Raw genomic sequence first — 25400 nt, 5'->3', positions numbered from 1 at the left:
ATGGCGTCTATAAAAGTAGGAAAGATCACAATATGAAGATAAAGTTGGAATTCAAGAGGACAAACTGGGGCAAATATTCATTTATAGGAAGGGGAGTTAGGGATTGGAATAACTTACCAAGGGAGATGTTCAATAAATTTCCAATTTCTGTGAAATCATTTCGGAAAAGGCTAGGAAAGCAACAGATAGGGAATCTGCCACCTGGGCGACTGCCCTAAATGCAGATCAGTATTGATTGATTGATTGATTGAATGAATGAATGCTAGTGGCTTTACGTCACACTGACACAGATAGGTCTTATGGCGACGATGGGATAGGAAATGCCTAGGAATTGGAAGCGGCCGTGGCCTTAATTGAGGTACAGCGCCAGCATTTGCCTGGTGTGAAAATGGGAAATCACGGAAAACCATCTTCAGGGCTGCTGACAGTGGGATTCGAACCCACTATCTCCCGGAATCAAGTTCACAGCCGTGCACCTCTAAACGCACAGCCAACTCGTCCGGTGCTGTAGATTGTATACCAGAAGCAGCATGCTTTGGAGCGGAGGTGAGGGGAGCACTAGGAGGGGGAATCAAACAGGGGGAATAGAAGGACTGAGTATGATGATGATAGTTGCTTTGTTAAAGAACTAGCTGATATACCCGTGTTTTGCTACGGAATTCTAGAATAGGTAGTGTACATGTTGTAATATTCTATTAAATTGCATAGTTTATAACATTACCCCATAAACGTGACGGGGAAGTCACCGTACGTCTTTTCTCATGTGAAGACTGGGATAGGGAATTTTCATTGTAATGTTAGACTCTCATGCGTACTATCCGTCGCAATAAAGTTGGAGAATTTCATCATAATGGCAGGCACTCACTCTCCACATGCCTTTCTACAACTACAGAAAGACTGATTTTCCCAACTGAAATGAGCACACGTCATTACAATGATGTCAGTAGGAATGTTGCAATTAAATGAGAAACCATGCATTTTCTCACTTTTAACGAACAGTACTACGCTGCCAATCTATGCTATTATTCTGTTAAGTTTGCACACTGCTCACTCCAATCAGTGCCTCAGAGTACGGGTCGAATAGCTGGAATACTGTGAAGAACCAGTGTTCTATGTACCAGCAGTATCAGAAAACCTATGAACCTGAGGAATGGTATGCTAAAGAAGTAAGTTATCCAACTCCCCAGCTACTTCCCGCCAATATTCAGGCAGGCTGTTATAAGCGGTATGCAGCAGTAAACTCATCTATAGGAAATGAGTGGCAGCATAAGAGAAAAAAAATATCACAACAAACAATGGTCCATGTAATGTTATTGCTGATCAATTTTATGAGCATTTGATATTGTAGGCCTTCAGATTTAGTTTGCTTTCAACTTTGAAATACTGTTATTATATTATTATTATTATTATTATTATTATTATTATTATTATTATTATTATTATAATGGGTACGGTACAACTGAATAAAACGTAAATGATCGGAAATACTACTCTATAACTTTTGTTATGTAGTACTGTTTGATACATACAAAAAAAAAACATACAAAAAATTACATTTTAGGTGCCTTCCCCTAAACTGCCATTTCATCCACGGTGAAAAAAATTATTTATAGCCTGTACTGTAGTTTCCTATTCCCCGACTCTACATACCGAGTTTCATTAAATTCCGTTTACCTATTATCTCGTGGCTTGGTGTTGATATGGACTTAACAACAAAAATACAAATTAATTAATATCTCTTATCATAGCCAGTATGGTAAAAATGTATAAGATATAAATGATCGGAAATTTAATTCTATGTAATTTTAGGTATGCAGTATTTATCGATGTATGTATGTTCAGTCTTCAGCCCTAAGGCTGGATGGATCCTCAACAGCTCTGCCTTCAGCTGTCATAGATGGCCTAGGCATCACTGAAGAGGCGTACTAGGGAAATGAGAACTGAGGTAATTTCCCGTTGCTTTCCTCACCGAGCCAGTAGTTGCTATTACGTATCAGTCTCCCAAGCCCACCAAAATGCATGCACCAACCGACCCTATTAGCATCGTTTTCATACCATTCATAGCAGGGACTGGTTGCACAAGGAACGGCATTACTAGCATCACTCATACCTCAGTCACTTTCAAATTGTCAAAGCCAAGGATAAGACAGAAACAGATCAATGAATGTAACAAAATTGCTCTATTTATCGATAGGACCATTAATAACATATTTGAGAATTAAATTTTAGACCTTCCTCTAAACTACCATTTCACTCAGCGTTAATAAAATTATTTATGATCTAGATTGCAGTGACTTATTTCCCGACTTTACATACAGATTTTCATTACATTCTCTTCAGCTGTTTTCTCGTCATGCGTGTACATATATAGAGACAAATCATGGAAAATGAAAAAGTGCATTTCCTCGTCACTGTGGACACGACCGGTACAGATATACAATTCTTTTTAATTCTGAGCAATGTACAGACAAAACTCTTATTTTATACATAGATATTTTTATAATTTCTTAGAAAAAAAATATTAAGGGTTTCAGAGATTTTGTTTTGGTTGCTGTTAGGGTTATTCCTTCGGTCAATGTTAATTGAAGATTTTCTCGTCTACGTTTAAGAGAACACCTTTATTAGTTATTTTTAAGATTTGTCTCGTTCAGTATCAGAGAAGGAGTGATTATAATCAGACATGAGACTACCCATAGCCGAAAATTTACTGTATCTTTTGACATCAACATGTTCTAAGTAACGAGTAAAACTACATACTGTTGCCCATGTAACTTGCTGGGCAGTGGGTGCAAGTTAATTTATAAAAACATATGTACTACATAACATCACCAAGCCTGTGACAATTTAATTAGTCACATAATACTACAATATTATTGTATTCAGAACATCATTAAACTAATATTAAACTTTTTAATTTAAGAATTATAACTCCAATGGAACTTACAATTTCCAGCAGTCTACCTTCATGACATAGTATTTTCATCACAAGATATTTTAACAATATGAACTGCTTTCAGTCAATTTTATGCATGATTTGACAGTCGTGTTAAAACTTAGATTCATCGATAAGTCATTGTTTTAGATTATCAGCAATGAAAAATGAAAACCTACAACCTGTTTTCCAGTCTTTGACCGGGTCAGGGATGTGATGAATGAATCGTATATAGGCTGTTATTACGATGGAGTCGCCACTCCCAAAGTGATTTATATTAAAGAGTGATAGATGCTATGAAATGAGAATGGAGAGTGTTGCTGGAATGAAAGATAACAGGGAAAACCGGAGTACCCGGAGAAAAACCTGCCCCGCCTCCGCTTTGTCCAGCACAAATCTCACATGGAGTGACCGGGATTTGAACCACGGTATCCAGCGGTGAGAGGCCGATGCGCTGCCGTCTGAGCCACGGAGGCTCCATTATCAGCAATATTGTGCTTTTTTTTACTATAGTTGTATCAAGGCTTAAGATGTCTCATAAGAGAGGTGAAACACGTCCCTTTTTAAATAGAAAAAAGGAATAAAAATTGTGTAGTATTGTAAAGGTGGAATTACCCAACCATTTAAAATTTTAACTTGTTAAGGTATAGTAGCCGCGTTATAACTGTGTCACTGAGTAACCGTGGCCTGTGTAATAATTCGAAGGGTTGCATCCTTACTATTCCAATTCAAATGACATTCCTGCACAGCTGGGGCTCAGAAGTACAGTACATTATGGTCTACCTTGCAATTAGATCAAGAGAGTAGGCCTAATGTTTTGATGCCAACCTGCAGACTTGAGAAACATTTATGAAGAGGTTAGTGGAATGTCATTCTGTCTTAACTATTTTCCGAGAACCCGTGATATTACACAGAGGCACTGTACTATAGACTGCCGCAGCTAGCGATGTATAACAAAGATGTGGACGTTGGAGGTTAGAGTTAGGAGCCTGCAGAGGGGTTGAAGGGAAGCACGGTGGTTGTGTTCATTACTCTTACATCGCAAACCCAAGATGACCAGTAATTTTTCACATGAAACTCTGAAAAATGTCCTCACAGATTAGGAGAAATATGGTATATACTGTATGTCTATATAGTGAAACCTCATTAATGCATTCATCACGACATTTTTTTCGCTTCCCATCGTATTAATACCCCACTACCTGCATCACTATTTTTCACTACAATTGCTTAGTATGACCATGTTTTTCCCGGCCCTGATGTTCTATTTTTTTGCTATTTGCTTTACGTCGCACCGACACAGATAGGTTCTGTGGCGACGATGGAATAGGCCTACGAATGGGAAGGAAGCAACCGTGGCTGTAAGTAAGGTACAGCCCAGCATTTGCCTGGTGTGAAAATGGGAAACCACCGAAAACTATCTTCAAGGCTGCCGACAGTGGGGTTCATAATAATTTAATGTTATTTGTTTTACGTCCCAATAACTATTCCTTTACGGTTTTCGGAGACGCCGAGGTGCCGGAATTTAGACCCGCAGGAGTTCTTTTACGTGCCAGTAAATCTACCGACACGACGCTGGCGTATTTCAGCACCTTCCAATACCACTGGATTGAGCCAGGATCGAACATGCCAAGTTGGGGTCAGAAGGCCAGCGCTTTAACTGTCTGAGCCACTCAGCCCGGCAGTGGAGTTCGAACCCATCTCCCGATTACTGGATACTAACCACACTTAAGCTAATGCAGCTGTCGAGCTCGGTGTCCTGATATTCTTTTTCGCCCCTTGGCTATGGAATGTGATTTCCATTACAGGTAATGGCTCACATCATCGGAGGTAGGTCAAAAAGTTGCATGATAACAGGATAAGGCCTTGAATTCCTGAACTTCACAGGTTAAATTGCACCTTCGGGGAGCAAACTGTTAACTTTGCAAAAGTTCAGTTTTGCTTGCTGGTTAGAAGTGAAGATGGTGAAAAATCCAGTGAGCTGGTCTATGCTTGTATATGGCATTCCATTACGAAGTTAGAAATTTGTGTTAGCTGTACAGTGAAGGGTAATTAATATTTGTCATGTCACTTGCAAGATGATTAGGAAATGATGGTGGATCAGTGATGAAACAGCCCACGATGGAATTCCCAGAGTACTAGATTCTCACATATCCAAAATGTGTTGAGTTTAGCCCACACTTGAAATGAAAAAATATATGCCGTCATGGGCGACATATACTTTTCCTGTGAAACTTTCTTACTCTGTCAAATAAGAATTCTCTCTTTAGAGTGGAGTTTCTTATTTTTTAGAAAACTGGCCACAAGAGGCTGCATCTGTTAAGTGCTGATGAGCATGAAGTCAGTCGCTCTTTTATAGCTACTGCTATTTCTTTGTTCCACCAAGGAATGTGTTTATTTTGAGGAGTTCTGGAAAACGATGGAATGGACTCTTGAGTGGCATCAAAATTAACTTGAGGCATAAATCATGTAATCGTTATACACTCAGCCTTTTCACATTGTTAAAGACAGCTCGTGATGTGATTGTTGCTCATAGTGCTTTAATAACGCTTTGCTCAGTCAACGACCTTTTGAGGTTCCGCATTTGAACTGGGAAACGTAGTTCTTGTTAATAGCTTAAGGACTTTATTTGTACGTTTCCACCTCATCAGCCTCATTTTCAGTGAACAATACTGCCAAAAAAGACACTATGTATCTTCTTGTAATCTGTTTATGATGGCACTATATGCAGAATTATGAAGTGTATTCAATTAAGCACAATGAGTTTTATGAACAGAACTATTTTAATAACTATGTGTGAATTTTAATTTTAATTTACCATAATATTACAATAATTATAGCGAATGTGATAGCATACGGTTTTAATAATTTGTACAACAGACCCGCAAGTCTTCGACTTGTTGAGAAATGAAAAAACACTATCTGTTTGAATATATATTCATTTTAATTGTATTATAAAAGATCTTAACTTGTGATAAGGTTTATGTTAATAATATTTATACGGTTGCCAGTTTTCCAATGCCTCTGTTCAGCTGATGACGCAGTATAGCGTTTAAACTAGTTCTGAATAAACGTAATATGTTGTAATTTACATCTACACAACAAATTGTATAGTATTGAATAAGGTGAACCCTAAAACTTTTAAAAGCTATGTGAACTTTAGACAATCCGCATGCTTCAGAATCCATTGGGGAAGAGCTTTAATGAATTTCTGCTTCGATAAGCAAGAATGAAAGAGAAATGGCCACTGTCACAGAGGAAGTCATACACACTCAACTGCACAAAATTGGCTGTTGCAGATGACTCAAAATCCTCATCTGAAATAGGATGAACATATTTTGCAAGTGATGGTAACGTCTTTTTGGCCAACAGCTATCCACAGAGTACGAATATCCTCACGTTTTGAGAATGTATAGAATTAAATTTTTTCACCGACCAATCTGAGTGCCGAGTGTACATCCCACAGAAGCAGGGAAATAAGCACGACTGCACAGACCAGCGTCATTGCGGGAGAAAATGCTACGCTAAAATGAGTTCGCTTCCCTGTATTCAAAATGCATACCTCCAGCTATCCTACCAGACTCTGAAACTCCCTTTCCTTTACGGAAGGTGTTTCCAAGCTCCGTTATGGGTGACAAGCTTTAAAATCAACGAATAGGAGGAAAGGTGGTAGACGCTGACTTTTAACGTCAATTGCATCATTGATATTCAGAGGCTGGCTGGGTGGGAGATAAACACTACTAACTGTAGTTATGACAAGTAACAAAACACATAATGCTACAGCTTCCAGCTCAGTTCCTAACCACCTGAGTGCCACTCATCGATCAGATTGGCTTTCACTCCTCGCGCGAAAAGTGCCAGAGCCAGCTGAATCGGCACGATGATTTCCTAGTGTTTAACGACTTCTGCTAAGAGATGTCTCCAGGTGTTTTGTTCCATTAGAAAGCTGAGGTTTCAAGCTTTCACGGGAGTGGCATAGTTTTGGCCTTGGAGATCTCTGACATGATTGGAGCGAGTTAATAATCTGTTATGTTGGCAAGCTCTCAGTTGTTGACAACATGGTGAGCTGTAGTAGAGATAGTTTTGTTGCCGGCATGGATGACGATAAGCTAATAGCCTATTTAGAGGAAAATTATATAATAGCAGATGAATTAGAATCGGAAAGTGATTTTGATAGTGACATGATACCAGGAACACCACTGTTATCACCAGTACCGAAAAGGAAGTGCTATTCTGGCCCCGGTACACCGAGTGTTCAGGTTAGTACTCAATTGCAGTCTGTGGAACTGACTAAAAATTCACTGTCAGTTCTGAGTGATTAAGAAAGTGACAGTAATGATGACTGAGCTATGGAAGACGCGAGTGATAATGACAATAATAATGAAGGCAATGTGAATGCTAATGTTTGTTACTGAGAATTTTTTTCGAACCAGTCCGATAGGCCAAACACTCCCATCATTTACATGGAACTCGCTGAGCCTAAACATGCGCCTCCACGTAATGACGCTCCAATAGATTATTTTCAGTTGTTCTTCACTGCTTCATTGCTAAATTTGATGGTAAATGAAATAAATAGGTATGCCCAACAATTCGTGTTAACATATATCTTTTCACCACAATCAACGGTTAAAGTTTGGCGGGCTACTTCTACATTGGAAACTAAAGCATTTCTGATAGTAATTTTTAACTTTACAGACACTAGTAAACTTTCTGGTCCTGGTAATGAAAATTATGATCCATGTGCTAGGTTCGATCCCCTATTGCAGCATGCTAACAGGTTATTTTGACATCACTACACACCACAAAAACTGTTCTCCATAGATGAAAACCTAGTAGGAACAAAATGCCACATGCAGTTACTTCAGTACATGCCCAACAAGCACCACCATAAATGGAGCATTAAAGTTTTGGATGCTGTGTGATTCCGTCATGAAGTACTGTTTGGGATTTTTGAATCTGTTCAAGAAAAGACAGCTATCAAGGATCAAGGCCTGGCCTTCACAGTGGTTACAATGTTACTTGCTATGGGAAATTATTGCAATAAAGGTTTTCATTTATATGTAGACAATTTCTTTACAAATATTCCTCTGGCCATGCATTTGTACAATGCTGGAATATGTTACCAGATTTACTGCGGAAGAAATTCAGTAGAATTGCCAATAAGTATTTCAGGAAAGGAACCGTGCTCTTAGTAGGGTCAAAGCAGAAGAAATCTCAGAAGAACCATGTAATACTTCTCAGTACAAATGGTAAGGCAGCATTAAATTATTGCTCAATGCCAGGTACGACTGACAGTGGAACAAAAATTTCAGTGAGGAAAACGGTGAGTGCAGATTTTTAAAAAAATACTTTTTGGAGTGGTTGTAGTTAAATTGATCAAATTTTTAATTATGTTTTGTTTGGAATTATGTGCATATTTTACTGGTAAAGTTACAAGCATATTTTATATAACTTAATACTGCAAGAATAATGCATATATTTTTCAAAATAAATTTAAAATGAATATTTTTCTCAAAGTTTGCAGAACCATGAAAAATAGCTTGGCATTTTTAGCCAGAATTTCAGAAAATGGCTTGGCACTAAGAGGGTTAACGGAATACATTCACTGTAGGTTATCATTTCGTGAGAAAATACCAACGCCGCTGGAAGCCCGATTGGCATAATCCCTTCCTTTAGATTACAGTTTAAAATTTCTCAAGAATACGATGATCTGAGATTTTTTCCTTGAATACAGACTATACTCACTGTGAACTGATTGGCTGATGCAACTCAGTATAAACTATCATAAACATTAGAATTCCATTACAACAATACCGTATGAGTGGACTCCAGCTTGTCTGTGTTAGGTTATAAGCAGTAAGCTACTCTGAAACCAGAAAACTGCTTCTGCCGACTTTTTGGGGGTGGGGGAGTTGCCTCCGACAGCACTAGCTTCTTTGTGGCCTTCATGCTGAATGCCATGTGTATGTTTGTCCGTCATTGCAGCCCAGCCACTCAGAGCTCTTTGGTTTTCAACCCTGCTGTGGAAGTATACATCCTCCTGATCTGTAAGTAGTTCGGCATTCCCAGTCCTTATATTATATCCATTATTTCTTGTTATCCCTCACCATGGATCCTGTCCAGTGAAAAAGTCTCAAAGATGAGAACAGTTATTAAGTCTCGTATAAAGCGTATAGCTAGTTCTGTTGGTGCATTTAATGAAGGCTCTAATCTGAATTATATTAGAGTTAGGCAAAGGCTGCTGGAATCCACTGAACTTATCCTAGAAATAGAATCCAAGGTGGAAACTTTGTTGAATGAAAATTCGAGTGCAACTTCCCCCGCAACGTCTAGTTCAAATACTAATTGCATGCATGAAGTAAGACTCCCTACAATTTCACTGCCAAAATATACAGGAATTATTTCTGAATTTATTCACTTCCGAGATACCTCCCAGAGCCTGGTAATTAATAATCATGCCTTAACAGACATACAGCGGTACTATTACCTACTATCATGCTTATCGGGGGAACCTCTCAAATTAATTGAAAGCTTGCCTGTCACTGAAAGCAATTTCATGGCAGCTTGGGAATTAATCTTTGAGAGATATAATAACCCCAAATTGATTGTAGACCTACACGTTAAACAACAGCTAGATCTTCTATCAGTTAAAACAGAATCAGCTAAGGATTTAAGAGTATTGCTAAATCAACTGCTGAGCAACCTGAGTGCTATCGAAGTAATGGAGAGAGATGTGCCTCTGCATGAGGTTTTGTTATCTCACTTAGTGCTAGATCGAATAAGCCTCAGTCTAAGAAAACAGTGGGATTTAGTAACATTCTTGGAGAACAGTTGTCAAACTCTGGAGCTAATCAACCCTGAAAAACACCAAAGCGACAAGCATCGGGTTGTACCCAAGCATGGTAGTGATAAGGGCAGTAAGAAGTCCTTTGTCACAACAGCAACTCATTGCGAGTTTTGTGAAGATTCCCACACCCTAACAAAATGCCCTAGGTTTCGTGAAGCCAGCGTTGGAAATAGAATAGATTTCACCAAAAAGTGTAAACTTTGTTTTAACTGTCTGGGTGCTAATCATACTTTAAAGGAGTGTAGTTCTACAAGTTGTCCATTTCATGACCGTATCGATGTTTAATCAAGAAGTAAGTATAAATAACCACCTAATCGATTAGGTGGTTATTTATACTTACTTCTTGGAGTGTAGTTCAGCAAACCTGCAATAATAGACATCATACTCTGTTGCACAAGGAGCAGAGTACCTACTACAATGCTTCTACCACATCAGAAACCAACCAGACTCAGCAGCAAACCTACTCTGAAGAGTAACTATACTCATGTAGAAGTTCTATTGTCAACAGCTCTCATAGTGGTTACAGACAAATGTGGGAATGTGCATCAATGTCGAGCTCTATTTGATAGTGCGTCTTAAATGCATTTCACGTCCAGGCATTTGGCAGATCGCTTGGGGATTGAATTGAGTCGGCACTCAATGCCTATAGCGGGAATTAGTTATGTTAAGGCAACTGAATCATCACATATTTGTCAAATTCAAGTTACATCCACCCCTATTGTTTGTGCTGTACTTCCTTGCATAACTGGTCAGCTCCCTACAGCACAGCTTGACATATCTGACCAGCAGCTCCCACGGGACATTCCCTTGGTTTAGTACACCAGGTGAAGTTGATTTACTACTGGGGGCTTCTGTGTTTTTTGGCATACTGCGTCGTGGTCAACTCAAGAGAGAAAATCATCCTGTACTACAAGACACTGAATATGGCTGGATCTTATCAGGCAAGATACTACCACACTCTCTAAAGTCTACCAGCAAGAACGTAATGTCTTGTCTTGCACGCAGCAACGATCTGCACATACAGGTCGAACGGTTCTGGCAACAAGAGGAAGTAAAAATATCTCCCCTGCGTTCTAAGGAAGAAAGTCAGTGCGAAGAACACTTTGTGAACAACACTACTAAGGATAGCACTAGAGACAGTTGTAACACTGCCTATTAAACCACACCATTAGGAAGGACCATGTCAAGTTCATGACAGAATATGCTGATCATCACATGGAACCTGTGACAACTCAAACCAATAAGCCAACATATTAGCTGCCGCATCATGCAGTAATTAATTAGTCCAGCACTACCACTAAGGTCAGACTCATCTTCAACGCCTCTGCTAAAACAACTAATAACTACACACTTAACGATATCTTGATGGGTGGACGTACAGTGCAAGAAGACTTGTATTCTATCATCTTGCGATTTAGAACACACAAGTATGCCTTCACTGCAGATGTACAGGCAAATTCTAGTTCATCCTGATGACCAAGATCTGTAACGCGTTGTATGGCGTTCATCTCCGAATGAACCTATACAGATTTATTGACTTTCCACTGTAACTTATGGTACCTCAGCAGCGCCTTTTTTAGGCGCGACATGCCTGATACAACTTGCCAATGATGGTGCACTGCAATATCCAAGAGCGTCGGAGATAATACGAAGAGACTTCTATGTTGATGTTCTGAATGGAGCAGATACCATTGGAGACGCACTCAGTCTGCAACAAGAGCTGATCGAACTACTCGGTAGCGCAGGCTTTCCTCTTCGTAAATGGTCTGCTAACCATCCCACTCTTTTAGAGCACTTACCCTCCTGAGCACCAAGAATCACAACTGCCCTGGAGTCTGGATTGCAAGGAAGAGGGTACCATTAAGGCCTTGGGACTACTGTGGCATCCTCTAAAGAACATCTTCCAGTTTGTAGCTACCAGTCACACCCAGAAGATCACAACCTGGACAAAACGTAGTGTTTTATCCTACATTTCATCCATTTTTGATCCTTTGGGACTCTTAGGTTCAATAATAATAAAATGTAAAATTTTCTTGAAACACTTATGGCAAGCGAAAGTGGACTGGGATCAGAGTTTGCCTCCTGAGCTATTAACTACTTGGGAACAGTTTCACGCATATTTGCCATCACTCAATGACATTCGCATCCCTCGAAGAGTGATGGGAGACTGAGAAATTAAATGATATGAGTTTCACGGATTCTCTGATGCTTCAGAAAGGGTCTTTGGAGCATCTGTTTACCTACGGAGTATAGATGTCAAAGATAATGTAACAGTAGTGCTATTAAGCTCCAAATCCAGAGTAGCACCACTGAAACAGATTTCCCTCCCTAGACTAACTATGTGGTGCATTACTCCTTGTAAAGTTAATGGATAGAGTTAGAACTGCACTTAACCTAGAAATTGAACAAAACTACCGTAGGACAGATTGTACTATAGTACTAGCTTGGCTTGCAGGAGAGCCCGCATCGTGGAATACGTTTGTTGGTAACTGAGTGTCTGAGATACAACAACTTTCTTTTTTCTTTTTTTTTTTTTTTTGCTAGTTGTTTTACGTCGCACCGACACAGATATGTCTTATGGCGACGATGGGACAGGAAGGGGTTAGGAGTGGGAAGGAAGCGACCGTGGTCTTAATTAAGGTACAGCCCCAGCATTTGCCTGGTGTGAAAATGGGAAACCACGGAAAACCATTTTCAGGGCTGCCGACAGTGGGATTCGAACCTACTATCTCCCGAATACTGGATACTGGCCGCACTTAAGCGACTGCAGCTATCGAGCTCGGTCCACAACAACTTTCCTCTGAAGAACAATGGAACCATGTGACATCACAGGACAATCCAGCTGACATCATTTGAGAGGGATTGAACCACATCTTCAAGACAATCTGTTATGGTGGGCGGGACCATCCTGACTCTACCAGCCACCGTCAGCCTGGCCTGTCAGCAACATGAAGAGAACTTCCGAACTCACTGACGTACCAGAGCAACGGAAACCAGCTGTTTGCTTACTTGTTGTCAGTTATTTCCTTGAAGACTTAGTCCAACGCTTTTCTTCTTGGTCACGGCTGGTGAGAGTCGTGGCCTTCATACTGAGGTACATGACCAACCTCAGGCTTGCTGCTTTGAGGAGACAGGTGGGAAATCTGACTGTAGAAGAACATCCAGAGGCATCGCACAGGATCATTCGTACTACCCAAGAACGAGAATATGGTAAGGAGATTCAAGATCTGCGGCTTGGCAGACCGATTGCAAAGGACAGCAAGTTGGAGCCTCTTCATCCCTTTGTAGATGCAAACCAGATGCTTAGGGTGGGCGGCAGATTGGAACGATCTCAAGCTCCGTACAGCCAGAAACATCCCATCATCTTACCACCTAATCATCATGTGACCAGGTTGTTATTAATGTGCGAGCACATGCGACTTCTGCACTCTGGACCCCAACTTTTGCTTGCAACCATTAGACAATGATATTCGATACCTAATGGTAATTTATAGACAAGAAAAGTGTTCCACCGCATAACATTTATAAATGTTATGTACTAGCTGATGATGGCCATGATAGGCCGAAACCGGTACTAGTGTAATAATTCATTCACAATAAATAAGTATTGATCGGTGGAACACTTTTCTTGTCTATAAATTGAATCCAATCAATACGGAAAATGAAGCTTATAAATAATAATACCTAATGGTAAGTCTGTCATTAGGCACATAACACACAAGTGTCTCCCTTGCTACAGGCTGAAGGCAAATACATCAGCTCAACTCATGGGCCAGCTCCCACACCACAGGGTAGAACCGAACAGACCTTTTTTGAACTGCGGAGTTGACTATGGGGGTCCATTTTACATTAAGCAAGGGACCCGTAAGAGCAAAACAAAGGTAAAATGCTGTATTGCTCTATTTGTCTGTATGGTGACCAAGGCAATCCATCTTGAACTTGTCTCTGACCTGTCTGTTGATGCGTTCCTAGTTGCTCTGCGTGGATTTACATCGCATCGGGGTTTCTGCCAGAATATCTACAGCAACAATGGAAGTCCATTCGTGGGATCAAGAAACGAGCTACAGGAGCTTCACACCCTCTTCAGATCTCAAGTACATCAGAGGAAAGTGAATGACTTTGCATCTCAATGTGGAATACAGTGGCATTTTATTCCACTGCATGCCCCTCTCATTTTGGTGGGCTGTGGGAGGCTAACAAAGTCTACTAAGTCCCATTTGAAGAAGGTTGCGGGAAATCTTGTACTGACTTTTGAAGAAATGTCCACGTTGTTAGTCCAGATTGAGGCATGCCTGAATTCGAGACCAATAACCAAATTGTCTGATAGTTTTGATGACTATTCATTTCTGACTCCCAGCCACTTCCTGATTGAAGAACCTCTCACAACAATCCCAGAGCCAGATTTACTTGCAGTTTCAGGTTCTCGTCTGTCCAGGTGGCAACTGCTTCAGCGCTGCAGGCAGTACATCTGGAAGCAGTGGTCAAGTGACTACGACAACTCCAGCGGCGGACTAAGTGGTCAGCAGGAAGGGTCAGCCTTCGACCCGGAATTCTGGTTCTTCTCAAGGAAGGCAACTTGCCACCTCTCGTGTGGCAGACAGGGATCGTGGTAGATACGCAAGTAGGGGCCAACGGCTTGGTGCGAGTTGCCATTATTCGCACTCCCAAGGGAACCTTCAAACGCCCAGTTGCAAAACTTTGTCTCTTCCCAGAAGAGGGTGAACCTGTACAGAGTGAAAAGGTATAATCTTTCATGATCTAAACCTTTCATTTTTACATTTGACATTTTCAGTCCGAGTGCTAATTTTTATTGTTCTTAATATTTATGTTTGTAATTTATATATAAATTAGGTGGGCAATATGTTGAATGCCATGTGTATGTTTGTCCATCATAGGTCAGCACTAATCAGACTGCTACCCCCCCCCAGTGGAAGGGGAGACCAAGTCACGCGCCTCACCGTCGGCAGAGAGTTAACGAGACTTGAACTATCGTGGGTAATGGTGTTGGGTTTGGTGCGCTACATTATGGATCACAGTGTCCTATGTGTATATTTTCCGCAGTGTAATTAGTCTTGTGAATAAATTAAGTATGTAATGTATATTATGTTGGCCTTCCCTTTGATGATAAAGTACATTTTGTGGACTGTGGGAAGAGCTAGGCCTTGTTCAATATGAGTAAACAACTCTAACACAAGACCAAACACTTTTCTCTTCGCGGCATTGCTCACTGGAGTAACTGGTGCAATCGGTGCGGTGATCTTCGAGGGTGTCAATGGAAGAAACAAACCAGATAGACTTTGTGCTATAATGCTGAAGTCATTCAAGGAACTGAATTTATGGCATTTCTCCTGGTATGAAAGACCATCTTAAATCTTCTGGATCCATTTCTCACCGAGATAAATAAGACAGTTATTACCTCAAGGAGAATGAAGACCAGGGCAGTTAGTGCACTGTTCAGAGCTGTGAACTGTTCCGCGCCATGAGCTTCTTTTCCACATGCACCACACGTGACTGATTTGAACGATACCATGTGCCCGAACTTTAGCTGTAGTTACATCTTTTTTTTTCTTTACGTCATACCGACACACATAGGTCTTATGGCGACGATACAATCATCATATGGGGGGAGGAGGATGTATGGACTCACATCTCAACAACAGATGCCACATTGTTTACCTCTGGTAACAATGACACCTTGAAGGAGACAATAAGCATTGTTGGCAACGTCTTAACTGTCTACTTTGCACATACTGTACCTGACATGTCACAACAACATCAGTGTTCCAGAACAGGCCGTAGTGGAAGACCACTCCGTGAACCAGATTCAGATATTTGTGCTGTCCCGTGGAGATTTTGCCAAAGTGGTCACACTTGAGCAGCTCCATGGACAAGGTGTTCAAATGTTGACTCTGTATTTTATTGTTTATTACTTCAAATAGTAATTTCACACTACACGTCTTCTTGTATTTTGATTGTAAAAATCTTTTCCACCTGGAGCAGCTGCTATAAACAGACAGCTTCTTGTTTCTATATTTCTGAGGCAGATGTACAATTTCAGTGTCATACAGATTTGTTGAAGAAGGAAAAAAATACAGTGGAAACTCAGAATGCAAGTAACTTGGTCTACAAGTGTTTTGCAAGATGAGCAAACATTTTAAATAAAATGTAACTTGATAAGCGAGTAAGGTTCCGCAATACAAACACCAGAAGTGCCTACGTTTCCCTTCCCCCTTCACTGCTCTTTGCTTCCCATTCCCCCTGTCTCTCTCTTTCCTGGGAGAGTGTGTGTAATCATCTCCCGCGCTGGGATTCAGTTGGCGTGCCCCGCTCATATAGTCAACACAGATTTTTTTTTTTACAATAACAAAGTTTTATTATGATCCACCTTTCCAATACATTATGTCACATTTAAAATACCTTAATTCGTTAAAAAGTTATATGTGGGACATGTTTCGCTCCTTTACAGAGCATCATCAGCCAAATCTGAATCTCGAAGAATGGTTATGTTCGTAAATAATGACTTAAGAACTATTAGACCATTTTTCACAAACTTAAAACTTACTCTATTAGAATATTACAAAATACAGAATCTTTGGAGACATGCCTTAATTACATGTGCTTAATAGGAGAGATACATTAAAATTGCAGAAGAATGAGTTCTAAAATATTTAAAACAACGAACATGTATAAAATCTTAGAAAGACATGAAAATCAATCTTAAGACTAAATTTGAAGATTTTCTTGGCAATGACATCTGGTAAAAAAGTTTTTTATCCCTTGCGGATAAGAGTCTGTAAAAATTCAAAGATCTCGTCAATTTGATAATTACCGAGCTCGATAGCTGGAGTCGCTTAAGTGCGGCCAGTATCCAGTATTCGGGAGATAGTAGGTTCGAACCCCACTGTCGGCAGCCCTGAAGATGGTTTTCCGTGGTTTCCCATTTTCACACCAGGCAAATGCTGGGGCTGTACCTTAATTAAGGCCACGGCCGCTTCCTTCCCACTCCCAGCCCTTCCCTGTCCCATCGTCGCCATAAGACCTATCTGTGTCAGTGCGACGTAAAGCAACTAGCAAAAAATATATAATTGAACTTGTGATGGGATGAATGTAGGTCTGCAAGAAATTTAAATGCTTGTTGTCATTTGACCTCGGCGAATGCTGTTGAATAAATATGTTTTGTTGACGTCAGAGACCGTACGTTGAAACAATGGATTTAATAAGGTACGATTGAAAGGGACGTAAATCGACAATTGTATTTAAAGGTTGATGGGTAGTTTATATTGTTGTATGTCTGTAACAAGAAAAGGAATCTTGTAGGTAATCGGAAGCTGTGTTGCTAGTTAAGAGTGTGCTTCTAGATACTTCACTTACCCCTCCAATTGCTGTTTGTCAGTTTGGTGATATCCGAGGATGTGTGGTGACTGCCTTTTGTTCCGTGTCTACTCCTTGTGTTGTAAGAGTGAGGTGGTGGAAGTTGAGGGGAGGGAATAGGGGTAGGAGGAGAAATGTTTGTGGGTGTGGTTTTGGAAGGGGAATGTCTAGTAGGGGCGCAGAGAGGGGTTGTGTTCTTTAATCTTCCATGATTATTAGTTGTTTTGGGAATGAAAATTTTGGCAAAGCTACTTTTTTCTACATTAAGCATTTTTAATAGTTTAGGTAATTGTTCGTGTAAATGATTTCTTATTTCAATTTTGTCATTTCAATTCTTTTCTTTATTGAAATACTGGTCTAAAGAGATACAAATATTTTCTAATTCTGTCATTAATTTTCCCTTTTCTATCTTCTTTATAATTTTTCGGTCTTTCTCTATAGTTGTAAATTGGTGGCGTGACTCATGTGAGCACTCGTCACAGAATGTTTGTTGTGCTTTGTAGCATTAACGTGTTCTAAGTATCTTGTGAGAAAGCTACGGCCAGTTTGGCCAACATATGAACATTTACACTCTACATACGTTAATCTATAGATGGCAGAACTTAGATAAGGGTTATTGTTAGAATTTATACTATTGTGGTTGAAAAAAATGTTTGTTTGTATTTTGTTTCTTGAACACAACATCTCGATTTTTGATAGGATTAGTTATTTGAAAAATGGCTGGATTGGTGAATGTAAATGTTGCGAATTTGAACTGCTTAGTTTCTTCGGGAGTAAGATTAGTTACTAACTTTTGTTTTAGTTTATTGATGATCCGATTGACCATATTTATTTTATATCCATTAATTGAGGCCAGATCTTTTAAAAATTTGAGCTCCTTTTTTAAGTTACTACTTGGAAGGGGGATTTTGAAAGCTCTATAAATCAAACTGACAAAAGCTGCTTGTTTATGTGATTTTGGGCAAAGTGAATCCTTTTTGATTGTTAGAGGGGTGTATGATGGTTTTCTAAATATTTAAAATTTGAACCTATCTCCTGTTCATGTTACATTAATATCCAGGAAGTTTACGGAGTTATTAGTTTCGTCTTTTTTCGTGAATTTCATATTTGGGTCAATATTATTTAAGAAATTTAGGATTTTTTCACTATCTCTTTTTGGCTATCTATTATGAGAAAACTGTCGTTTACATACCTGATCCAAAGACAAAGTCCATTTATGTTTGTATTTATTTTGTTTTGATACAAATGATCCATATACATGTCTGCCAGTATGCCCGACATGGGGTCTCCCATTGCCAAGCATGTTTGATGGTAAATCTTTTTATTAAATGTGAAATAATTATTGTTTAATAAAAAAAATTCAGTAGGTTAATGAATTTATCTATTTTGCATTTACTTAATTTACTGTGTGTAAGGAGACTGTGTTTGATGATATTGATAGTTTCTTTAACCGGTATATTTGGATACATGTTGGTTACGTTGAATGAAACCATTTTATGTTGTGGTTGTAAATAGAACTTTCTTAGTTTATTACAGATTCTATTGAATTTTTGATTGTTGATTCGTTATTACACTTGTAATGTCTTTTGAGGAAATAGTGTATAGATTAGTCACCTGCAATAGTCAACACAGTACGAGTGTACAGCTTTTGTTTCTTTCATTAGTGTTAGAACTGTTCTGCAACGATGGGCCCAGTGAACGAAAAGAAGGCTAAGGAGGAATTTGGTCAGAAGGAGATGATTACGATGGAAGTTAAGAAGGAAAGGATCGAAAAGCACGAACGAGGTATGCGAGTGGCTGATATCACAAGATTTTAAAACAAGTCTACATCCAGGATTTGCACAATATTAAATTAGAAAGAAGAAATAAAAGGGATAGATGCAACAAAATCAGTCACAAGAATATCAAAGCAACGGCCACGTGTTCTGGAAGATGTAGGAAAGTTGCTTCTCACTTGGATAAATGATAAGCAACTAGCAGGCGAAACAGTGACCGAGAATTTAATCTGCAATAAGGCAAAGACACTGTACGCTGACCTCGTAAGTAAATTACCATGCAGTTCACACACGGCAACTGAAGTCGAAGAAAGCTTGAAGGCCAGCAGGGGATGGTTTGATAACTTTAAGAGGAGAAGTGGCATCCATAGTGTTTGGACGCTAAGGCTGCCGAGGCATTCACAGCTGAGTTCCAGAAGCTCATTGTTACCGAGTGTCACCTGCCACAGAGAATTATTAACTGCGATTAAACGGGACTTTTTCGGAAAAAGATGCCTAAGAGGACCTACATTACAGCAGAAGAGAATTCAATGCCCTGTCAGAAGCCCATGAAAGACCGTTTAACCCTGCTATTGTGTGCTAATGCGAGCGGGGATATTAAAGTGTATCATTCCGAGAATCCACAAGCCTTCACGAAATGCAAGGTGCAGAAGAGCCAGTTAAATGTTAGGTGGAGGTCCAACACTAAGGCTTGGGTCACTCGTATTTTCTTCGTTGAATGGATGAACGAGGTCTTTGGTCCTGTAGTGAAGAAATACCATTCAGAAAATAATCTGCCGCTCAAAGTCTTGCTGGTTATGGACAATGCTCCTGCTCATCCTCCAGGCCTTGAGGATGACTTACTGAAGGAATTCAAGTTCATCAAAGTTAAATTCCTTCCTCCCAACATTACTCCACTTCTCTGAGAGTTTTGAAGAAATCATTTCCACATCGTAAACTGCCTGACGATCATCAATAAAGCCTGGGATGGGGTTCACCAAGAGAACTACGAACATCCGCTTGGGGAAAGACATGGCCCGACTGTGTTCTTGGACGTGAATTTGCGAGAATTGTTGGTTTCAATGAGCTGCTGATTGTCGATGAAATTGTGTCCTTAGCGAAGACCATGGGGCTGGAGGGGAATGACATGGACGTTCAAGAGCTGGTTGAACAACATAGCCAGGAACTCGCCACTAACGAAATGGTGGACCTGCGTCGCGAACAACAGGAGGAGGTCGTAGAGATCTCGTCCGGGGAAGGGGAGAAGGAAAAAGTCAATGGAATCTCTCACTTCAACCGAGATTTGGGAGAAGTGCAAATTGTTGGAAACTGTGCAAAATTTTGTAGAAAAACACCACCTGAATAAGGCTGTAGCAGTGCGAGCGATGAATCTGTTCAACGACAATGCGATGTCACGTTTTCGTGAAATCCACAAAAAGAGGCAAAAGCAACAGTCATTGAGAGGTTCCTTGTAAAAAATGCACGAAAAGAAAACAATTCCAGTGAGCCAACAGATAGCAGTGATTCTGTTAGTAAAATGCATGCTACACAGTAAATCTTTCGTCTCCCTTTATCTGTAAGGTAAAGTGCAGTTTAATTTGTTTTACGTTATATTTTGTTTTAGAAATGTTATGCAAATAAATATGTTTGTGTTGTGGACGAATCATTCGCGTTTCAATTGGGAAAGTTTGCTTTGATATACGAGTGCTTTGGATTACAAGCATGTTGCCAGAATGAATTATGCTTGCAATCCAAGGTTCCACTGGAAAATAAAAAATTCACACACATACTTAATGCCTGCACAGTCTGTGAGGATAATGGTTCTACCATAAAAGAAAAGCAGCTTACCTGTACTACATCTGCACTGGCACTCAGAGGCTGTGACGGTGATGTAGGCTGTACAGCAGGAGGTGGAGGTGGATACGCTGATACCGCTGACATAAAACTGTCTCCAGCAGTAGTGGCAACTAGCTGAGGTTGCTGCAAGCAGGCACTGCTACTGGCTGTCAGAGGAAGTTGCCCCTTCCCCGTGTAGAATGAGTTATGGACAGATATAGTGTTGTTAGGACCTTGGTGGAATAGCGTACCTGGCATTCCAGATGCACACACCATGCCTAGCCAAATAAAGAAACAGGTCTTTATCACATATAATTTCTTCATTTTATAAACACCAGCAGGAATAAAATTCCAGCCGGGCAGAAGTTAACCTTTATACTGAAGTCATATCATGAGAAGTAAGCTTTGTATACACATTGCTCATCATTCATCCAAGACCTAGTTTCACAGTTAATACAGTGAATTTAAGAGCAATTGTTATCATAGTGTTTAGAAATCAAGATAATAAGAATATCCCCACAAAACATCATATAATATCCTCAAATAACACAAACTAATTACTACAGAGCATCCAGATTGAGAAAGGACTGTGAAGCCTTATGGTGAGAGTGATGCTACCTCTAGGCAGTGACAGTGTTAATGTCACTGTTGATAAACTTAAACCATAATAGGTATTTGAAGATTTAAAATACAAAACAATACAATCAACATACTGAAAGATAAACACACTAGACTACAGACAAAAATCAAGAAGCAGAAAATAGGAAGTGTGATTCCAGAAGCAGAAAGGAAAGTACATTCAGAAACAATAAACAGTATTGGGGTGACAAAAAAAAGAAACCTCCATAAACCTGACTAAGTAGTTCATGTTGGCTAAAAAATTAAAATAAATAAATAAATAAATAAATAAATAAATAAATAAATAAATAAATAAATAAATAAATAAATAGCTATCTATTTGACTAGACCCTGTACTGACTTGTCTAAATCTAATAAAAAACTACTTAAAATAGTTTGTGGTGGGTCCACCTTGTCAATACTCTTTTTATAATGCGCTTCTTGATAGAGTGTAATTTCAAGTGTTCAACAGTGGGATTTTCAGTGTACGCACCCGATTTGTTCAAGTGTGTGATCTATTATGAAGTTATTAAAGAAAAACACAAATTTACTCATCATCAAGAATCCCGAAATAGTACTAATTCCGGAGCCTGTTGTGAGCATAGCAGAATGGAGGCTTGCGAGCAAGGTGGAGTGGAGCTGGGAAGAGCCCTCAAGGTACAGTGGGCTTAGTACAAAAAGTGGTACCACAAAAAATGTGTGAACAACCTGAATAGATATAGCATGTGGTCCTGTGAAAGTTGTAGTGTAAGTGAAGGAGACAACAGTACGAGGAAATCAGTGGGGAACACTATCCCATCCGTAGATAGTATCTTTTCTCTTCTAAAAGAACTGAAGAAATTCGGCAAATGAAGGAAGACCAGAAGATAAAGAGACTGATTTAGGGAACTCACTCGAAGTGTATCATAAGAAGTTGGATGATACGGCCCAGCTTATTTCGAAGCAACAAACTGATCTCGATTCTCGATAAGTGTTTTGATCACAAAGAAATCCTGACTCGGAAAACTGCAATTTAACGAAGAAAATAAAATCACTTAGAGCGCCGAGTAAATGACACGGAAATTTACTCAAGAAGGAACACAACTGAAATCCCGGGGGCCTCCTGATATTCAAAACGAAACTGTACTGGACACAGTTAAGATTGGAAGGGCCCTGGACATAGAGGTGAAGGAAGAGATGGACGCACGTCATCGCCTCCCGAAAGCCCCGCACCAACAACACTACGGAATTATAGTGAAGCAGGTAAGGCGAATGGACAAAGACCTGTTCATGGAAAGACGGCGAGTGAAAAGAAACCTCTGCACCAGGCACGCTGATCTTCCAGGCGACAGTGTCATCTACATCAACGAGAGTGCCACCGCAGAGAAGAAAATTGCTAGCCCAGGCCCGAGTCATCCGCAGAGAGAAGGACTATGCATACATATGGGTAAGAAACGGACTCATTAGAATGCGTAAAATGCGTAAATCTAATTTTTGATCTGAAACTCAGGGTTCCAAAGTAGTTATTAACAACCACGATGATCTAAATAAGCTGTAAATTAATGGACGACACTAGGCTTAATATTATCCAAATGTGAGCAGGTTAAAAACAAAACTTGATGAACTGAGTGAGAACATTTAGGCCAATGAATATCAATTTGTGGCCCTAACAGAGACTTGGCTGGACTCTACTGTGTTCGATAGTGAGGTCTGAAGTGAGCAGTACAGAGTGTACAGGGCTGACCGAAGCACTAGGAGGGGTGAGGGTGTGCTCACTGCTGTCAGGAGAGGATTGACTGTGCTCAAGGCCAAAAAGGTCTCAAATAGTTTTGAGGGGCTCTTACTAAAAGTTGTCATTCAAGGAAAGGTATGGTATTTTGGTAATGTGTAAGTACCACCTTCCTAAAAATCATCTGTTTACAGTGAAATATTTGGATGGCCAGAATCTCATTACAAGCTACACAACAGTAATGTCGTCCTTGTCAGCGATTTCAACATACCATCGATTAGTAACATGAACAGTGAATTAAACACAAATATGCTAAGTCAGCAATTAAGAAATTTTATTAATCTTCATAATCTCTCCTTATGTAATTCAGTTCCAAATTGTAACGGAAAAACTTTGGACTTAGTAATGACTAATCAAAATATTTCAAATATTGAATGCACAAGGAGCACAGACCCGCTAGTGCTAGAGGATGTACACCACGCAGCCTTAGAAATAGAGCTACGAATTACATTGCTAACTCTACCCCCAAACTTCATATAATTTAAAAAATGTGAACTATGAACGACTGTTCATGAGGCTTAGAGACACGAATTGAAACTCTCTCTACGAATGCATTGAAGTTGAAGCTGCAGTTCGATTTTTACGGCAACCTTTATTCAGCTATAAACGAATTGGTTCCCACGAAAAAATCAGGTAACAGCAAAACATACCCCATTTGGTTTACAGATAGCTTGCTTGTTGTTTTAAGGGACCTAACATCGAAGGTCATCGGCCCTTTACAGATAGCGTAATTCGACAATTGAAAGAAAAAAAATATTACAGAAAGCGGAAGCACATTACGGAACATTATGATAGTCGATATAAAATTCTGAGAAGATATGTTGAGACAGTGGAACAAGGTATCAACAATGACGCTAGATCTTTCTGGGCATACGTTAAAAATAGGAGAAAGAGTAGTAGGGATTGCAACACTTAAAAATAACGTACTAGATACTAAGAATGAAACTGTAGAAGGTTTTGGGGACTACTTCCAATCAGTATATTCCCCGCATAAGGCACAATATCGCATACCTAATGCTCCAACTTTCGCTAATGATACATTGCATATTAAAAAATTCACTTTAGAAGAGGTTGAAGTAGCATTTAAAAAGCTGAAACCTAAAGAATCTGCAGGACCAGACCAAGTACCACCGTATGTGATAAAAGGTTGTTCAGATGTTCTTAAGCATCCACTTCTATCTATTTATAATTCAATTATTAAAACATCCATATGTCCATCCGCCTGGAAGTTATCACGAGTGTGCACCATACTTAAATCAGGGGATCCCACACTAATAAACAACTACCGGCCTATTTCTATTTTATCCGCGGTAGCAAAAGTTTTCGAATTTATGGTATGTAATCAAATAACATATTTAAGACCTCTTATATCAAACATGGTTTCCTTTCAAGACGTTCCACAGTCACGAACTTGGTTAAATTCACTCAGCGAGTGTCCACAGAACTTGACATGGGTGGACAAATGGACGTAGTATCTACAGATTTTGCAAAAGAATTCGATGAAATTTGTACCGGGAGGTACACCTCAACCCCGTGCATTTAAATGAAGTGCCTTGAAGAACGCTATCTAACATACAAAACTTGAAACACCTAGTGCACTATGTTGTAATAGTTGATCAACAGATGACACTACTAAAGTGATAGAGTAATGTATTACTTAAAGGTTTCCTAAACTGACTGGATTTCTTTGGTTTTTTTTTTTTTTTTAGTGTATCAAAGTTTACAAAAGCTATTTCAACAAGTTTGGACTTTTCTCCATAGATGTCTATTAAAGAACTTATGTCATGCACTCTGGTGTGAAGTGGAATAACTAGAAATTTAAAGAAATTTTTTATTTGTGGGTTTTCTAACCTGAATCTATTACGTCTTGTTTTGATAGTTCTAAGGTTCCAACCCTACTTGCTCTTCCCACCGACTTGGGATTTCAACCAATAAGAAAATTCATGTATTTATTTTTCTGCCAATCATAGGCTTCTTGTAACTTTTCGACTGCCCAATAAAAATGAGAGGGTGTGTCTGGTTTTAGTCCAGAGCCTTCTCGAACTTTCCTCTCAGGTATAAAAGCCGACGCCTTTTCGAGCTAACTTGTCTTATTGATCGTCAGGTTACCGAGTGTGTGTGTTAAGAGAGAAGGCAGGGGCCTCATTCTTCGGCAGTCAGAACATCAGATAAGGTAATGGCCACCAGTATCTAACTCAGTAGTTATCTCCACAAACCGACTCGAGGGGAAGGTTCCTAAAATTTCCTAAAATGTAAACTTTCTTTCTTCTCATG

The 25400-nt window shown here is 39.6% G+C and overlaps 1 protein-coding gene across 6 annotated transcripts in view; it reads right to left on the bottom strand.

Annotated features, from left to right (window-relative positions):
* The window catches only part of LOC136873986 (ankyrin repeat domain-containing protein 17), a 918230-nt gene that overhangs the window by 423406 nt on the left and 469424 nt on the right, over positions 1 to 25400 (bottom strand). For all 6 annotated transcript variants that reach the window (XM_067147404.2, XM_067147402.2, XM_068227616.1 and 3 more), the window contains one exon: positions 20753 to 21018. In XM_067147404.2, the coding sequence (XP_067003505.2) occupies positions 20753 to 21018 (266 nt within the window). The remainder of the gene's footprint in view (positions 1 to 20752; positions 21019 to 25400) is intronic.

This window comes from Anabrus simplex, chromosome 5 (genome assembly GCF_040414725.1).
Source record: "Anabrus simplex isolate iqAnaSimp1 chromosome 5, ASM4041472v1, whole genome shotgun sequence".
Lineage (NCBI taxonomy): Eukaryota > Metazoa > Arthropoda > Insecta > Orthoptera > Tettigoniidae > Anabrus > Anabrus simplex.
The sequence above is the reverse complement of the archived record's forward strand: the minus strand, read 5'-3'. Positions and strand labels throughout refer to the sequence as shown.